The sequence below is a fragment of the Cloeon dipterum genome, chromosome 3, assembly GCF_949628265.1.
Source record: "Cloeon dipterum chromosome 3, ieCloDipt1.1, whole genome shotgun sequence".
NCBI lineage: Eukaryota > Metazoa > Arthropoda > Insecta > Ephemeroptera > Baetidae > Cloeon > Cloeon dipterum.
This window is the reverse complement of record NC_088788.1, coordinates 27,764,848-27,784,614: the sequence shown is the minus strand read 5'-3', so window position 1 is coordinate 27,784,614 and position 19,767 is coordinate 27,764,848. Positions and strand designations below refer to the sequence as shown.

Below are 19,767 nucleotides of genomic sequence, written 5' to 3'. Positions count from 1 at the left end.
ATTTAATTTTCCGTCCGAAATAACGTTTTCGACTGCCATATCAAAGATAAAAAAGTTAAATTAAATTATGAAAAAAAATCGATAAAATTTTTACGCTTCAAACTTTCTTAAACAAAGTCAAATAAAATTTGTTTTGCTTTTCGATATTGACTATTAATTTTGATTGGGTAGCTTTTTTATCACTCATTTTAGATTCAGAACAAATGGGGCTCTTGCTTCATATTTTAATAGCAGAGACGAGTGGACAAAAAATTAGCAACACATTTTTATGGCGGGACGTTGAGAAATGAAATAACAGCCTGCAAAAAGCGTTGATGCGTACTGCTTGCAGAATAAATTGCACACACTTGTGAGCAGACAGCAGGCAGGCAGGGAATGAAAAAATCGCGAAAGCACGGGCCGGCGCTTTTGCTTCCGTTTTTCGTTTCCCGCACTCTGGGCGATGGTGCTGGAGGTCGCCAAGCACACGCAATGTTATTTGCATTGCCAACGGACGATGTGAACGAAATCACTCTCTGTGGACGCAGATGAGCTGAGTGTGTTTGCACTCGGCAACATCGGGCAAAGGGCGAGGGAATATGCCGAATATACAATCTCTCTCACTTCTAGCACCCACGACGCGCGGCTGATCATCCATTTATCAAATATAAAGGTCGGCGCTACACACGCGAGGGGGCCGCGCTCCAGCCTACTTTTTTGGCACACTCGGGATAAATAAGAGAGGACACGGTCCCGTTCGGATGGGCTTTTAGCCTGATGACGCTTATCCAACGATTACGTCTGCACTTCATTATTATTTCGAGTTGATTTCAGCGCAATACTCCATATTCAAAAAAATATTAACTGCATAAAGCAACGTTTGACCGACTGCGAATATTTAAGATTTGCTTTCGCTTTCATAAATAAACAGCAAGTTTGGGAAATAGGCTCCTAGTTTTTTGCTACTTCTCACCTTGAACAGATCAATAAAGACTGCGAAAATATGTCCTAGAAATTATCATCACTTATTGAAAAATCAATGCCACTGATGCATTATTTGGGGCCTTTTCCCTTACAAAAAAATCCAATTTGCCAAAAAGGTAGTAGAAAGTTAACTGATTTGGTTAGGGCTTGATGATCTCTCAAGAAAAGGTTCTGATCACGGCCCCGAATAGACAGGGGTCAATTTTTCGGTGTGAAAATAAATGTCGTGTGTGTTCGAGCAGAGGAAAAAAACGTGCTGGCATTTTGAGCACGAAATGTGTGACATCATATCTCCGACGTTATTTCTTCGACGAGCTGCAAGCAACTTGGAGATTTTTTCTGAAGACCTGTGTACCATTAAATTTTCCGAAATGATTTATCATTATACCGGAATGATATCGATCAGTAAATGAAACTGAATTTAAATCAGTTTTTCCTTATTTAAATAAAATGCATTTTGATTTGAAACTAAAAATCAAGTTTATTTAAAGTTATTGCACTAAAGAGAATTCACTGAACCTCTTCGTAGGTTCCATAAAGATAGTTTAGGGAAACGAAAACTTACCGGCAAAATGAGCAAAGTGTTGATCATAGCTTTAAATAGCTCCAGAAGACAAAGTTTTCGGCCTTGAATGAAATTCCCTTCAACCCTCATCATCGCAAGCTCGCTTTCTTGTCAAATTTACTGCCACCGTCTCGCTGTCGTCTGCAGTATATTAACCCGGAGCTCCTTTCGCGCACTGACAATAATGAATATTCATGCAGTGGGGAGTTCGCACTTTTATAACGCCATGTGCTGTGTGACAGTCGGAGGTTGTTCCACCTTCTCTCTCTCTCTCTCTCTCTCTCTCTCTCTCTCTCTCTCTCTCTCTCTCTCTCTCTCTCTCTTCTCGTGCTGAGTGTTGGTTTCCAAAACGAGTTTTGGCCACGTGTTAATAACGAGGAGTGCCATGCCAACAAACAACCGCGAGAACAGCATCTCGCTCAGTTGCTCCTTCGCATCTTTTGTCGTTGGCGGATGAAAGAAAAGGAGCACCGTCATTACAACAGTCCTCGCGCGTCGTTTGCTCCGTCACCAAAAATGCCATCCGACGCAAAATATTCGTCACTGCCCACCGAAAATCCGCAGTAAGTAGCAATCAAAATCAATATCTTGAATTTTGATCCGAATATTAAATTTTATCGGATTATTTAGTGTTTTTGAACTTCGTTCTACAGCTGTAACGCAGACATCGGCTCTCTATTCCTTCATTTCAACCTTGAGACTAATGAAATAGGAAATTATGTCGAAGATTTGTAAGAATTATCAATTTGAAACTAAGGGCGTAAAATGATAAGTTTTCTTTGTTTGCAAAAGGTTGGCATGAGATGCATATTTTTACTCTAGAGTGGAGGGAATTTCAGGACAGATTTATACCACAACACATTCTGTTTTGAAAATATTTAAATTCAGCTCGAAATCAAGATACAATGGCCGTTAAGTTCTAGAAGTGTGTGGATACTGGGAATTCATTTTTAAATATTAAAACCAATACGGGAATGTATTCTTGGCAACATCTCGACCGCAATCTCCCGAGAGAGTGGTTTCCTGCATAAATCTCCAAAAAAAATGATATTTTTGTGCAGTGCAGAATACAATATTCACGTGGCTAGAAGGCTCACAATGATTTTTGCCGGGGTGGCAGACGAATAAACCGAATAAATAAATAACGCCCGCCTCCAGCGACCATAGTGCTGTGCTCCTCTGGTCACTCGCGTCTATCTGTCTTGCGAAAGGGACGCTTTTAGTGCTATTTAGGGAAGACGCTGCTTCCGCTGTGCAGTGCAATGAATTAATATGCCGACGCGAGGCTTAATGAGAGAGTATGGCCACGCATACATTAGGCACCACTTCAAAGGCGAATCCTTGATAAAAGTTGCTCGGGTTCGTGGCCGCAGATTGCGCTGCGTGTTTAGGACGCACCAAGCAGTTTGCAAAGGACGCAACAAATTGATCTTACGACTCGTCTCCCATGGTTTCTGCAGCGAGCAGAGGGAAACGCAGGGCCTGTTGGGTTTATCACATCTACGGTTGAATCACCAACCAAAGAAGGCTTGTGTATTCAGAAAATTTAATACAAAAATGCTTGTTATGCAACTTTCGTAAAACATTTTGCTAACATTCTGCAAGATCTAGATTAAACTTTAATTGAAAACTTAAAAGTTGATAAAAATCAGCTCTCTTCTAAGATAAGTGTTGTGAAATGTTACACTGAATTGTCTTCACTTTTTAAATTTCTATTTGAAGACGAATTAAATTGCAAATTTTTAAGTTCGGCTATGAAAATTCACTTATTCAACAAAATTTACGCTGTGATATTTTCTTTCTCATGTGTCTGTTATATTATGTGTATAAACTCTTGTGTTTTTATTTCAATTTAAAACAATTCTATTGCATTCTTGTGCAAACATAAATTTTGAGGCGAACAAAGCGCCTTTCTCCATCAATTACTTGAGCAAACGCAAAAACTTTGCGGATTTTCTTCAAAGTTCGCGACCAGCTGATTTATCACACCATCATACATGCACTTGCAGCCGTCGTCCAGTGTAAGAAAAATAAGTTGAGAGATCTAAAAGTTTGTGGCCAAATGGTGCGTTAAAATGTCTCTCTCGTAGACCAGCGAAACACGCATCGCTGCCAAAAAGCGGAAAATGTATGCCCTTCGACGTAAGAAAAAGAGCAAACTTGGCGGTCGCTCTCTCATCATCATGTGTGTTCATGAAAGGGCGGGTGAATGAATCTGCCTGGTGTGGGACTCGCATGTCAAAGGTTAACCCTTCATTTCGTTGCTGGCAGGATGAGTGAAAGAGTGGAGCAATCCATTTATCAAACTTGGCGCCGCCGAAACCACTCACTTGGAGATGTCAGCGCGGTGAAAATTTTGCTTCGTACTCACTGTAATTCCATGCCAAGGGGATGAACGCGTATCATTTAGCTCATGCACGTCAGGCGAGTGATGGTTGCGTTTGGATGCTGGCAACAGAGGGAAATTAATCATCGCAAAAGTAAAACCATGTAATTAAAACTCCTGTTTGTGCCTTGCTCGGTCTTGCTTTAAAAAAACAGGATATGGCTTAAAATATATTAAAACTGTGTAAAATTTAGTGCATATTTTGCATAGTATTAAATAATGTCATTCAAACTGTGCAAACGTTCAAAGATATAATTGAGGCGCTAACATTTTTTCTAGGCTAAACTAATGGTTAATATGCTGTTTCATTTTGTAAACGAAAAATTAATTTAAAATTTTTCGTGTTTAGCCAGCTGAAAAAAATACAGAATTTCCAGAAATTCAATATTTTTAAATGAAATATATTGGGCAGCTGTGTAATGCAAGATTTTCATGAAAAGATTTTTATCCTTGGTATATGCAGATATTAAAAAGAATGGCCCACTCCTTAATATTGACAGGGTCACGTGTTTGTCGAAACGATATGGCACGTATCACGGAGATGGCCAGGGGCGGTGTGCAGTCACTGGAGCGAGCACTGTGTTTGCTGGATGAGGTTCGAAGCCAAACAATGTGATGGCGAACAATGCGGCCGCTGAGAAATCAGCTGGAGGAAAACCACGCCAACAGGCGGCATTGCTCTAAACTGGCGCGAAATCGTTGGAGAATGCTTGTTAGTGAGGCATTCGGGAAATCCAATCATGCTATGTTGGGTCATTATCTCCAATGAATATTATATCGGGTGCCAGCGCTAATGGTTATTGGCAAAATTAAATAGGAATAAATGTATTGATTTTTTGATGGCCTAGAGTTAAAATTTTTAAAGAACTCCAAATAAATTATTCGATAGCAAGCTCAACACTCGCCGTTGAAACCTTCGCATTTGTTAGCCAAACACTTACTGCTCTTTTGTCACGATAAAGATTCAATTATTCGCTCCGAGGAGAGCGACCATAAAACCTACTTTGCAAACTTCTGCCCGGCAATTAAATTGGGCTGCCTCGCTCGTGCTCCAAATCCCCTAATAAAGTGCGAACTGCGCTCTTGTCTTGTTCAGAATCACGCCAGTCGTAAATCAACATGCTTAAACACATTCGTGAATTTTGATCCTGATTAATGGCTTCCGCTTCATAGAAAGTGCGGCAAATACATCAGGCTGAAAAGGAAGTTTAAACTGTGTTTTTTTTAACCTCTGCTCACAATCAGCACCTCCTGTGGGCTATGAGCTCACCGGGTCCCAGGTCCCACCAAGCGGATAACATGGAACAAGTGGCCCGAGCTTGGGTCGAATGGGGCCATCTTTTCGCCTCCCCGCACCGAGGTCTTTTATTGAAACGCCGGACATTTGTCCCTAAAGCCGCTGAAAAGGTACGAAAACCAGCTAGTGGCGAGTCGGCGCCGGTGCGCCTCCCAGACCGTTGAGCAATTTGAGCATTTCGAGTCACTTATCTAACCCCCTTTTGCCATCTCTGACAATGGGCAGCCAGCATTAGATACTGCTCAAATATCTCCCACTGCTTTGACACTCCTAAGAATGCCTTAAAAATGCGAGTCAACGGGCTGGCTAAACTTGCCACGGGATTGAAGATTGTCTTGTTTTTTTAAATTATTTGAAGTACAGGATTACCTCGTGGTTTTATTATTTCTTGTTTGGTATTTTCAAAACAGTGTTTAATAATCGATATATTTTTAATTAATATAGTATGCACAAAAGTAAATTATTCATCGTATTAAACCGCAAATTGACATGCAAAAAGCCTTTCGACAAAACGCGCGCCAAGTTGAATGAATAATAATTCCATGTTGAAATTATATAATCGCCTCAATATGCGATATAATACTCTCCTATCTATACAATGGTACTGGTGGCATGAGTGGAGCGAGTGTCTTGTGCAGATCAGACTCACACCATCAGATCTTATCGCTGGAATCGTAAAATCGAGGAATATATCCTCGAGAGACGTCGTATATATAAAGACATAAAATAATAAACAGCCGGTGCGACACTCTCTGTGTCTGGAGTGAGAGAAACTGCTGAATTTCTCTCGCACATATGTCTCGCCGACTCACGTTGAAGCTTATCTCTCGCTCTATTGTTCTCCATCACGAATGAAATGCGATTGAGCGCTAATCCCAGACTGAACTTGGTCTATCTATCTCAATTGTTTTGAGATGTGAAAATCTCGCACGTGCGGAGCATTTATGATGAGTGGAAAAATACAATCGGCAATTCAATGGCTTCTCTTAAAATGCTGTAAAACAATATTTCTCTGATTGATATTTTTGAGCCATATTTGTTCTCCAGTGCAAAACGTATTCAAATCCTAAAGTTTTAATAACCGAACATTTTAAATGTCTGATAAACTTATTTTCTTCCTTGCTTCATCAAGGAGTGGTTATGCATTCCGGCACACAGGTGAGCCGGGCAGGTTGCGTCAGCAGCCTGTTGGCAGGCGCTCAGTGCTGTTTTTATTCAATTTCGGCTGGTAAGGAGAGTCTCTCGCCTCCAGCTCAAGATGAACAACTCGATTGCAGCTATAAAGGGATCGCTTCTCCCATAGTCTTAAGGGATCCTCGAGAAATTGACGCAAAATTTGATTTTGCTTGCTAGCTTGGAGTGAATTTCCAGATCAATTTTAGGAAGGATTACAGCTTTATATTTTTTTCGGAATGGAATAGTGAACGATCGCAGCATAATAAAGAATGGTTACAACAAATTGTTTAATGAATTGTTAAATAAACTGCTTCACTGAGACACAATTTTTATATCATTCTCCCTTGACGGGAAAAAATAACCATCGTATCTAGCAAATTAAAAATAGCACCCAATGTATGGTTATACAAGCCCTGCTGTCAGGATACCCAGTAGTCTAACTTTATGTTGTACTACTTTTTAAAACTCAGCCATAACTATTATTCCTAAAAAAAAACAATAAAGTTTATCAAAATAAAATATTGTTAAGTTCCTGAAGTCTCAAACAAGTACCTCTAGATTTGATATCCTTTACGTACCGAGTAAAATTTAATTTTTTTAATTAATTTTCAATTATGCGTGCCTAAATGGAGAGGTATATGTATTGTGAGAATTTTACTCCAGGTGCAATATCAGGAAAGCCACTTTTGTAGGCGTTGAGATTGGATTGGTGGGAAGAAGCTTCGAGGAGAGTAAGAGCACCCTGCCTTTCTTTTTGTTTCCGTGAAGCAAATTGGGGCTGGGCTTGCGTGAACAAAAGGGACCGGTTGGTATTTCTTTCGCCCACTCGCCCACCCACCCGCCCGTCCGCTCGCAGCCTAGTGAGTGACATCTCGCATGCACACCATATTGTACGCGCACCTAGTTACCCCTCGGTTCAAAAGCAGGCCAAGTGAGTGCCGAGGAGCTCAAGAGCTGCACTCACTCAATCTTTTGACTCTCTCCGTCGGGCTCTCGCAAAACTTTCCAACCGAGTAGTTCTCACCGTATCCGCGCTTGCGAAATAATTGCTTCCGTGCAATTTTTCTTGCAGCTCGCGAGATTATCCGATTGCAACAGTGAGTTCAGTCGTTCGGTGTTTGTTTGCTAAGGACAGAGTAATGAAACCTCTGCTTAAAGCTCTGAGGAGTTTCTTTATCTGCAGATGTAGTGCAATCCTTTCTATGGATGAATTGTTTTCTAGAAATGATTACTTTGGAGGTTTCATTCAAGTAAATTGTTGCACAAAGCTTCTACCCTGATATGTGATTGTTTTCCTGCAGAAAATCTTCCCTCTCTATTATTCCTTGATATATAAACATTTAATTCAATTTTGGATCCAGAGTATTTTTTGAGTCGATGTTATAAATTAAACAATACCATTCGCATCGGAAAGTTTTTTAGGTGATAGAGAGCATTGAAAATTAATTTAAATATGGTTCGCCTCGTTAAATGTATTGAAAAAGCTGCTCTTTGAATCCCTATCACCGTGCAAAACAAGCAGAAAATATTCCGCAAATATGATATGATAAATTACCACTCAATTTCACAAATATTTAACTCTGTTGATTTATTCTGTAAGCACATAATGATTGCAATCACCCGCAAATTCACGAAGAGGGAAAACTGCCAACGCGGCGAGTTTGAATAAAAGGCTCGGTCGCGGATTAATTTGCACAAATTGATTGGTTTTTGTCAGACTTTGTGCACTCACGCCAGCAGATTCGTCAATTTTTACAGCGGGCGCTCACTAAAAAAAGGAACAAAATCGGTGATTGATTTCGGCAAAAACAAAAAGAGTCCTTTCCTCTCATGTGACAAAGTGTCCGTAGCTCATTAAAATGCTTATCAGGTCGTTTATCAATGTCGCAAAGTGATGCTGGCCGTCTAGTGAGAGAACGGGTGAATATATGTATGCGTGCTTAAGCGGTGGCGGGGGGAGTAGATTATGCACATGTTCCAAACCCTTGAAAAATAAATCACGAGAGTTGAGTTAGTCTTGAGCGGCTGGTGCGATTGCTCCTCCAGTGTGGACTATAGTGATAAAAGCACCAGCTGACGCTGCCGATTATGACGGATAGCGGATTGAAGCACGAGCCGGTGAAAAATGAGCCCGCCTGTCGTCTGTGTAGCGCAGGAAAAGGGAATTGTAGACGCCATAGACCAACAAGAGCGGCGTTTGTTGTAAGTCGTCTGTTTGCGGTTTCCTCTCCCATTTTCTCCTTGCGTGGTTGATACTCTGGCTTTTTGACTGCGATTTTTGGCGAAGTAACTCTATCAAATAGTGTATAACAAGCATTACAGACTGAACCATTTTAAAAGCAAACTACAGAAATGGATCAAAATTAAATAGTATTATTTTCAAATGAAAATTTTCCTCTCTTGAAATTTAAAAATAAACCTATAACATTTCCGTATCGTTTGCATTGTGATCATTTGTATCATCTCATTTTTTTACCACCCACATACAATTATTTCAATTTGCTATTTTGGTTTGGTTTCTCACTAGTTTTGATGTTATTTTTGTATTTATCTGAGCTAGATGCAGATCATGACACAAGAAAATATTTATAAAAACTTGATCGCTAGGCCCGTGAGTGGTTTATTTTTTTTCAGGATTATAATATCGGGCACATGTCAATCGATGAAGCTGTAAAAAAGGAAACGTTAATCAACGAGCCTTCTTATCAATGACCGTGTAGCCTTGGTGGCGCTGGTCCGTTGCCAAACGTGATATCTGCTCTTTGTTCAACCCGGATCCAAACGACAGTGCATTTAATAGCCCCTCAGATCCTCATAATTTAATAATTGACGACAAAGTCAGTGTTGCTTTAATATAGAATTCGCACTAATCTGCCTAGGTGCGCGCAAACAAATTGTTTAATTAAGCTAATTGACGGCAAAATTGGCGTGATTCCGCGTGTATTTAGCAACACAGCAGCGACGAGGCAATGACTCTGTCAGTCGCTTTTGCTCTCTATAGCAAGCGACTTGTCTAGCACGCGCAATTACAAGAGTTAATGTGCATGAGCAGTAAACAGTCTAGCGAAGGGCAACCGGATTTTCCGCGATTCTCGCTGCTCTGATTGCAAGTTTCGCAACGCTCACAGAAACTGTAGCCAACTGAGAACGCATGTTGCGTGTTTATGACATGTTTTGCAATGCTCTTTATCCCCCTCCTGGCATTGCTACCAAAGCCATGTGTGTAAACAAAGCCACGCCAAGATGTTAGTCGATAAGGAGAACTCAATATTCAAACTGATTTCCCTCCTATTTTAACGTCCTTTATATTGCATAAATATGGAAGATGATGAGTTTTGTAAATTTACTGTGCGTGTGCATATGGTGATTCTAACAAATAATAGTTAAAGAGACGATTCATTGTATAGACTTGTAATTTGTTTCCTCCTCTAAGGCTCGTGTAACGTTTTAGGCGTGTATCATTTTTTTTATTTCACGTTGCTATGACATAAATTTTTACGAGTGTGTTGCACGAGATCAAAAAGTCGTTCGATTTCTGTTTGGCTCGTATATAGGTCGGTTTAGTTGGCGTTGGCGTCTCGCTTTTGTTCTTTTCCTTTCGCGGCTTACATTAAATTTTCAGCGCAAATCCTCTTTGGAGACGAAATCTTCCATCGTTACAAGTGCACACAAAAGACGTCATTTCATCTCCTTGATTTGCTCCATCATCCAGCAACAACTCTCAGCGATGTCAATATGTATAATTATTTCGAAAATTTGGAATATGATTAAATGAACTGCGTATCCCGCAATTTATTAGTTTAAATAAACCTTCAAAAAAAACTAGTATGATACGCATATTAATATCTAATCAATTAAATGTCAATGTCGCCAATATAAACAACTTTTTAAGTTAGTAATGAGAGTAAAGAATTGATATTTTTCAATACGCTTTTAAGACTGATTTAAAAATAATTAACAGCTAATGGGAAGTCGTTAATAATGATTACTAACTAAAGATTAGTTTGTTTCGTCTAGCAGTAATAAACGTGAAGAAGCGTAGTTAAACATATCATAAAACTTCAACCATCTGGCAAGAATCATTGTTTTTTTTTACTCCGTCTCTTTTGTTTCCCTCGCAGAATCTCATTTACCCGGACTCTGTGCAGAGTGAAGGGGTTGGAACTGGAAAAGTTGTTCATTCAGCTTCCTGTGATGATGTTTGTGTAGGAAAATAGCTCATCTTTGTCGTCATCTAATGGTTGTGCGCCGACCCTTCTTTTTCTTTTTTCGTGGGAACTCTTCCGCTCTCGCACTTCTTGGTTGCCTGCCAGTTTTGCAGCCCGCGTTTAAATATTATATATGCTTGAACGCTGCAAAAAAATTCTCCTCCAGAAACACGGTTGTAAGCAGGTTGTTAAGCACACAGTGAGTCCGAAGAAGCATCTCTTCGCGACGCACTTTTTGCAAAAGACTGCCAAGAAGGACCCGTTGTCGCCCTCCCCACCGCGAGTTGCTGTTGCGCATACATTTTGAATTTAAACGAGAGCAATTTGTCTTTATTGCTATGTTCGGGACGGGAATAAGTGGATTTTCCTGTTCTACAGTTTTGAATAAAGTTGCAGCAGCTGGAGCAAATAGCTGCGCCGTTGTAGAAACAGCGTGGAACTTCTGGTCCGTAGTTGAAATGGAATTATCACAGTTAGGGTGCCAAAAATAACAGAGCACCAAATGTATTTCCAAGAGCAGGCAAATCATTCTCCAGTTAAAACAATATCGTTTTCCTCGTCTCTCTCTATATATACTTATTTTAAAAAATATGCTATTCTTTAGCGAAAACTCCGTCAAGCACATGCATCAAATGTCAATAAAGGTGTCCTTCAAACCGTACTAAAGCACGTGAGCAGCAGTTCAAACTTGCAATAAGACTATTTTATTTCGCGCCAACGGTCGCAGACCGGACCTTCTCCTTTTTTCAAACCCATTCCTACTTTATTTTCCTAGTCGGTCAATAAATCTGGTCGGGGATAAGACATTGTTGGTGCTACACAGTGAGGGTGGTTTCGTCTTTTGGCACGATCTGCGCCCTTTCCACCTCCTTATCCACAAAGCCCCGACATAAATTGGCCAGCCGGGAGGAGACGCTGGAAATGGAAAACGTGCTGGGAACAAATGCACAGGCACGTTTTTATCAAATTTAAATGCGAGATTCGTTTAAAAATGGTCATGTCATGCGTACAGCATGTTTTAGTATAGAAAAACAACAAAATACATTCATGGTGTTCAGTACAAGCTCTAATTCAATGTTTTAATTGAACTGGATGTTTGTATTTTTAAATTAATAACTGCGCACCAACAAGCAATTCAATCCCATAATATTTGGACGGACAAAAAAGATCGAAAAATGAATTTCTGTAGAGTTAATAGTTTCAATTATAATAGTTTAACATCATGCTGCAATTCATCGGTTATATTGAAATCAGTATGAAGGGCAAAGTAATTATTTTTAATTTGAAAGTAATTAAGAATGATTATTATTTTCACAGGCTCTTCATAACAAAGTCATTGAAATTAACTTTCTCTATTTTTACCAAATGTGAGAGTTAACAAGACTTATTATCGAAAAGTCGAGCACTGATGAAGCGTTGAAAATTATAAAAGCTCAAAAATATTTTAGGAAGGATTTGTTCCAGGGACACAGTTACGCTCACAAAATCTCGAATTGTAAAACCGTAAGTGCAAAAATCAGATTTCCCTTGGTATTATGAAGAATTTTTCACTGAAGGGTCATAAGGTGTTTGGGGCTTAGAACGCATTCCATGTTTTAAGGGTAATAGACGGGAAAGCTCACTGGAGTAGAGAAAACGCAGTTTCAGCCGAATTCCGAGTAGTGGCAAAAAGGTAGCGTGCAACTTCTCCATCCGGGCTCAGACTAGCATCGTTCCACCCCCGCAGAAAACGTGTGTGTTTAAGTGGACGACGTACGTGAGCATAATTTAGGTCAGACAAAAACGTGAAGAGCGGGGACCGGATATAAAATACGCGAATTCTGCTAGCAGCTCAGACTCTCCTTCGAATTACGTCTGGTAGAATGAGCTCGGCCATTTCTGACGAAATTGTATGCTTCTCTTGTATGCTTCAAATTTGCTATGTGTGTATTTTAATCGTGACGCCGTATGACATATTTTCCAAATAAAATACCGAGAATTTCCCCATGGTGCACACAATTGTTTGTCGACGTCGAGAGACAAGAGAGTCCCAGCTGGAATGTGTCGGTTGGTTTTTTATATATAAAAAGGAGTTTTCCAACACATCCGATGCTGTGCGCGGGCACAATAATATTACACATTCGTAGCCACTTCACGCTCCACCGAGCGCCCGTTTATTCATTCTCCGTTCGCTTGTGAGCACAATTACGTGTCTGCTGCCGCCTTTCCGAGTTAGATATTAAAACGATAAAACGCTTAAAAATCGGGAGCGAAAACATGGCGAAGTATACCCGGTAAAAGCCTGTTTTTTGTTATTAAAGTGGAATGATACTGGGCAACAATTGAAAATTATTTGAATTGTTGGAGGCCATAAACAATTGATCGATAAACAATTTTTTCAACAATTTGCAATAATAAAAAAGGACCTTCCTACACTAAAAAATTCAAATTTTGCCAATTTTCTCCAAAATTTACATATTTTCTTGGCATATTCCGATTCCTCTCGTCGAGATCTGTCCAACGGTGTGTGCCACTTATTGGGGAAACTCTTGATTTTGAAATTAAATCGGATTTCAAGTAACGAGACAGCCATTACCATTTGAAAAGCACGGTAACTTTCCAGCCAATTTTCTCAAAAAATTACAGCGCTCCTTAGGTCAATTAAGGCTTTAACTGAATCCTAAGGGATGAGTTTATGCATTGGCAACAAGCTTTTTCCAGGCTTTTGCAGTATCATTCCTCTTTAAAAACAAAAATATTCCGTTGTTGGACTGAATCGGGAGATTTCCTTCTTTTGTTCTATTGTTGAAAACAAAAAATTCAGATGGGTGAAATTTTCCTTTTGTTTTGTTCGCAGAATGGCAGAAGACACTGTAAAGGGCATCGCAACGGTGGAGAGTGGCCTGAGTTCGGCTCTGGCCGCCTCCACACCTGACCCCCTGGTGAGCAAGGAGCCGCCCGGAGAGTACAAGTCATACAAACGGCGGTGGTTGGTGCTGGCCCTCTTTGTGCTCTACTCGGCCTCCAACGCCATGCAATGGATCCAATACTCCATCATCGCTAACGTCGTCCAACGTTACTATGGCGTCAGCTTCCTGGCCATCGACTGGACCTCCATGATCTTCATGATCACTTACATTCCACTTATCTTCCCAGGCTCCTGGATTCTCACTAAAAAGGTAGGAAGTGGTTTTACTATAATTGATTGGTCAACTCTCAGTCTAAAAGAATTTACCCAAGTGGAGTCGAAAAAAACAAATAAAGCTTTTTATATTGGTATGAAGCACCTCCTGATCATTCAAAATTGAAGTACGTTAACTAAAAAACAACTATCTTTCTTATCATGAATGTTACGGGATCGGCAAGTTTTATTTGGCAATGAGCTAAAATCCCTGCCATATATGATGCGTAAGAGAGAAACCTTATTTTTGTGTCGCATTCTTTTTAGAGTTACATTTATTTGGAATTTTGAAAATGATTTGTAAATAAAAATGTTGGCAAAGCAGCTCACAAGTACATCTTCCCAAATACTAGATGTACTTTGTCTACAAATTCAATACATTTTTTCCATGATAAGTTCACCTTTGGAATAAGATACTAAAAGAGGTCCGAGATCTTCTTACCTTGTTAGTTATGGTGTTGTACAAAGAACAGAGAAAATAACATCAATTTGTCGCTTTCTGTTCTGGTATCTAGTTCCATTTATGCTTCAGGTGATCTTTAAATAAATGTAAGAAAAACAATTTATTTAGTGAAAAAGGCTTAACATTTTTATCATTGATAAATAAGAAAAATACTGCATCTCATTTTAAATTTCATTTTTAGGATGCGATGGCAGAAGCTCAAAAAGATTACATAGCCGAAACACCAGAGTAGAAATCAACTAACATAAATCAATTATTGCGGGCATATCCTTTAAGTATCAATGCAGCTATTATCATAGACTCGGAAATACACTCATTAAGTTATTTTTAGTAGTTTTATTATTTAAGCTCACAGATTTGATTAAACCATTCTCTTCACGTGGAGAAAGAATTTTCTCCAAACTCTTGATAAGTCGACGAGAAGATCACTGTTCATTTGAGGGTTCTTCGATTTTTTTAGGACTTTGTTTCACAATTATAGAAGTTTTGGAGAAACAGAGGATGGTTAACAGAGCAAAGGACTTAAGTGCGGGGAGCCAATTTGCTCATTGGTGGAAACGCGCGGTGCGTGCGTTATCGTTTCACTTCTTCCTGCTCGTTTGCACGGACTGACCCTTGGCCTGCCCTTAATGATCTCTGGGTGGGAGAAAGGCCACCGCGTGGTGCCACATGCTAATGAAGATATGAAGCGAACCGGCGGATGGATTTATTAATTTTTGTCGCAGTAGCCGATGTTCAAAGTTTCTCATTTTAAAATTATTAAAAATCACAACTTTGGTAAATTTAAAAAAAAATTGAGCAACTTTTTAATTAAAATTTACTATGGTTATATAAGGAAGCTTTCCATATACTTTGCCACATCCAGACCAATAATAAAAATGTATAATGTTTGGAAAATTACCCAATAAAAGATTATTGTCTGACGTGGTTCTACCGACGGTTTTTTTATGATCTTGGAACTCATATCCCTCATTTTTGCAATTTTGAACTCTATTGGAGACCACCACTATTAGATGCATTTTCAATTCAAATAAAAAATTTATTTACAAACATCACAGTGACAGAGGTGCTCCACATTAAAAAATTTCAATGAAAATTATCCACAACCTCGACACGTGGATTTGGCTTTACAATTTTCAAGTTCATTAAATTATGCATTATCTAATCTCCTAAATTATGTGGGTCCTCAATCACGCGGCATTCAACGCGACGATTGATGATTACTCAAATACTATTTCCGGTGAATGCGTACGTGAGAGATAACATCAATTCTGATAGAATTTCCAAGTCAATGCACCGATTTTCCACGCGTCTTTAAATTTGCAGCGTCAATTTGAGAGTTCAATAATGCTGACCATTATTGTCGCGTATTTTTAACAAAGGATAAAAAACAAATAATAAAGGAGTAAGCTAGCTGTTTCTGCTTTCCACCTAATTTACAGCAATTAGTTGCTGGTCAGCTATTTAAGACTGGAAAGGTCACTCTCATTTTGGTGCATATTTTTCTGGCGTGTGTTTGCGTGTACCCAAAAACGAATTGCAAAGCTGTCGTTCTAGATGTTAATAAAATGTTGCATCAACGGCGGCGCGTAATTCACCGAGCCTTTTCGCTCGAGCGATGAAATATTGCTTTTCTCCGGCCCCGAAAAAATGCTGCGCTGAGGATTATTGCTGTGTTATTTTAGGTGGCTCTAGCACCAATTTTCTGTCTTAGCCAACTTTTTGCACCAAAATGAGATCGCGGAAAAGGGAAGAAAGTGGCTGCGCTAGCTGTGTGTGCAATAGGGTTTTATTATTTATTGCCGAGCGGCGCAACAGGATTAGCCATGCGAGGCGAATCTGTCAAAACTGTCGCAGTAAACAAAGTTTATATTCGTAAAGAGCGGCACATAGAAAGGCCTTTCTTTGCTTTTGCACAATCAAGTAGGAAAATAATTATTTGATGTTCCTCCCATTTCATAAAGAGTTTTATTTATCTTTCACGTTATCAAACCCTTTCTGATAAAGAAACTTCTGTATATATGTGCGCGTAGTCAGCAGTAGTAAATATCAACGGACAATCAAATCCTTATCAAATTCTATGACAACATTTTTGAAATTTTCTTCTGATTTAGGTCAAAAAGTCCATTAAATTATAAATAGGCTTCAATTTTCCATTATTATTCTAGATCCAAAAGTGGGAAGCCATTTAGCAAATTATTTTTATACAATTCGGATCAGAAGATTACTTATTTAAAATTTAATATTACTAGTTTACTCCATGTTTACTTCACTTTTTAATTTGGACGAATTTTTTAGTTTCTTAACATCATGAGAGGCGTTAAAGGTTATAGAATAGAATTTTCTATAAAGAATAGAATATTCTATAAAGATATCACAGATCGGGCCCAAATTTTATGACACTCGCCCGCAATGCTCGACCAAAACTGAAAGTTAACGCTTTGTGATAATAGGCACATGTTTGCGCTTGTCACGTGTTCCATTATATATGGTGTAAGAACAAAAATTACCATTGTGAGTCGATAACAGACTGTGTTTGTAAATTCTGCGATAAGGAAGCAAGCTAATAACATTTTCTGAACTGCAAAAAAGAGATATTAGTCTATCTGTACCAAGTAAGATGAAACCTATTATACCAAGTTGTACACTTTTCAGTGCTTAATAAATGCATCAATCAATAAAGAAATTTTATACCCTCACATAAAACTCGAAAGTTGGACAGAGGGTAACTCAATCGCATAGAAGAACTTAAGTTTTTTAAAAGGTTATTGGGTTGGTGCTAGTTGCTGATTTCAGCAAAAAAGTTCCCTTGCGTGCGGTTGGTTGGCCTTTTTTTAGTGTTGGACGAGGCTCAAAAGGGTCTCGATCAGAGCGATAATTGCTGTACGTCCTCGAGGGCAATCTCTCGCCGTAAATTACCACACTTGGCAATCCTCCTAATCAAGCCAAACATCGACTTACACATTTATGTATCTTACATAATACGCACGCACACGTAGATTCGGCCGTTTGGAAAGGGCAATAACAAATAGCAGTTACTGTTGCGGAAACGAATAAAAATAAGAAAGCCGTGGCGGTGAGCAGGAGAGCCCGCAGGGATGCAAGTGAAGGATAACTTTCTTGAGGTATAAATTATGGTGGTCGTCGGCGGAAAAAATTATTTTCTGCTCCATTAGGGCGGTCGAACTATAAAAATAAAGTGCTTACGACGTGATTTCGTGCGAAGGGGCTAAATGCAGCGGCGAAGTGTCATTGTGTGAAAAATAAGAAAACGTTTTGGTTCATTAACTCTCAAAGGGGAACTCACTGTCTAAGTTTTTGAGTTTTAATGCATTAAAACAATCCACTCGCTCATAATATCTTAACGAAATCTTATGGATAAGCTTTATGCAACCTGCGCAACACCTGTGTGAAGAAGTTGCCTGGTACAATAATCAAATCTAATTTATCATCGTCAGCAGCAAAAAGAAAACAAGGAAACCCGTCGACACGCTTCCTCTGCAACTCGTTACCACTGAAAGCACTCCGCAAGGGAGGAAAGACAACAGAATTTTCCGCTTAAAGTTGCTCTCTCTCTCTCTCTCTCTCTTTCTCTCTCTCTCTCTCTCTCTCTCTCTCTCTCTCTCTCTCTCTCTCTCTCTCTCTCTCTCTCTCTCTCTCTCTCTCACACACACACACACACACACACACACACACACACACACACACACACACACACACACACACACACACACACTCGCTCCCTCACGCAAAGCGTTGATCAAATTTGCGAGCGCTGCCAGCCAGTCAGTCGGCGTGTTGATTTCGATTCGCTCTATACACACTCGCAGCTCTGGGCAAACTTTCTACCACTTTGGAGCACATAATATATAGGATGTGTGCAGGCCACAGCTCATTCCCGCCGAGCACGGCCAGCGGCGGCCGATTTATGGCAGTAAACACGGCTGCTGTGTATTTCTAGCTCGATCTGCGCCAAACTTGTTTTTATCCGCGATTGCTCTGGCCGCAAAATAATTTCCTGGATGGAATGCGCAGATGGAATTCGAATCGGATGCTTATATTTGTTTACTACAGTCAATGGAGTATTTATCAAATTCAATCCTCTCCCAAACGAATTTTGTGCTTATGCTGGAAAATGAACGTGCATCATTTTCAAATTCAGAGGCAAGAAAAGTTGAGGAGAAAATAAATTGTCCGTTTCTTTTGCACTGTTTCAATCAGCAACAATTCATTTGAACCAGCAATTCCAATTACTTGTTCGCCGTGGACGAAAATACAGGGGAGGAGTATTATTTACAGTATGGTTCTCCGTTTGCTGTGAATGGGAATGCAAACACACAGGGGCAACAGCAGTAACCAACTTTTTCCCGGAGCAAATCCACACAAAGAGAGCGTGTTGCACCCCCTTTTATATAAGTGACGAGAAAATTTATTCTCTTGTGAACATAGGAGATTTCCGCAACCTTGACCCACTCGAGTTGTGTTCTACAATTGACTTGCAGCAATGTAGGTTTATTTCAGAAAGTAATTATTGTTCTTGTTTTGTCTATTTCCGTACACAGCTGCAATTGTTTAGTAAATACTACTACAACCTAAGATTACGACTGGGTTTCTATTTATTTCATTTCATACTGTTTGCTGTGTAAATAGTTCTTAGAAGATGCCAATGAAGGCAGAAGCACGCGAAGTTGTCATAATCGTCCGAAGAAATTAAATGCAGCGTCCTCGGTGTGTAGCGATTTGTTTAATATTCCATATTTCTACAGGAAGATCCTGCTCTACTTGTTTCAGCAACTGATTGCAGTCCTTATTCATTTATCATAAATTAGCTCATGAATTAGGGCTGAAACTAGAAGCCGGAACTAGTTGAGCAGCCCCTCTCTGTGGAAATGTGAAAAAGTAAACAGCTCGCTACTCATTTAATTTCTTCTGTGTTGTTAATATTTTTATTGTTTGTACTGCACAACAATAAATCTAGAAAATCGTTATAAAACTATTATGATAATGTATCATATATTATGTTTTCTTATTCTAATACTCGCACAATCAGCGCTATGTTAAAAATCTCATAGTGAACAAAATTCCGTTTAAGTCGTTTTTAAAAAATCGATCCTCGGGACCGGGAGCGATAATTTCACGGAGAAGAGCGTGTCCCAAATAGCTGTGCTCACCGCGATGTGTACTAATGCATATTGATGGGCTTCCCGCCGCCTTTTCCTTCCTCCCATAAGTTATAAAATTACTCGAGACTTCTCCGCAGCCACCTTAGCGTGAAAATGATTTACAAGATCATTTTTTTCTGCGCAGCGTGCCCAATCTTCACAAACTAGGTGCATATCTGCAACCCTAACACACAAGGGTGGTATAAAATAGTTTTTTCTTTCTAGACAGGGTTTTTGGTTCTATATTATGTGCAGAAAATGTTAAAATAAGCAGTTATGAACATTTAATCAAGCAAAAAGCATCTGACATTTTAGCGGCAACGGCTGCATTTGAAATCCAATTTTTTCTGCTCTTTTTGTGGTGAAATAATGTAGAAATTCAGTTTT

General features: G+C 39.4%; 1 protein-coding gene across 4 annotated transcripts in view; it reads left to right on the top strand.

Annotated features, from left to right (window-relative positions):
• HisT (Histamine transporter) overlaps nucleotides 1-19,767 on the top strand; it is a 46,538-nt gene that overhangs the window by 1,728 nt on the left and 25,043 nt on the right. The window contains exons 1-2 of one of the 4 annotated variants that reach the window (XM_065485741.1): nucleotides 1,991-2,091; nucleotides 13,432-13,753. In XM_065485741.1, the coding sequence (XP_065341813.1) occupies nucleotides 2,045-2,091; nucleotides 13,432-13,753 (369 nt within the window). In that variant the 5' untranslated portion in view covers nucleotides 1,991-2,044. Of the gene's footprint in view, nucleotides 1-1,990; nucleotides 2,092-8,429; nucleotides 8,590-12,836; nucleotides 12,869-13,431; nucleotides 13,754-19,767 lie in introns of those variants that run through there. The other 3 variants (XM_065485742.1, XM_065485743.1, XM_065485744.1) reach the window with 3 other exon arrangements.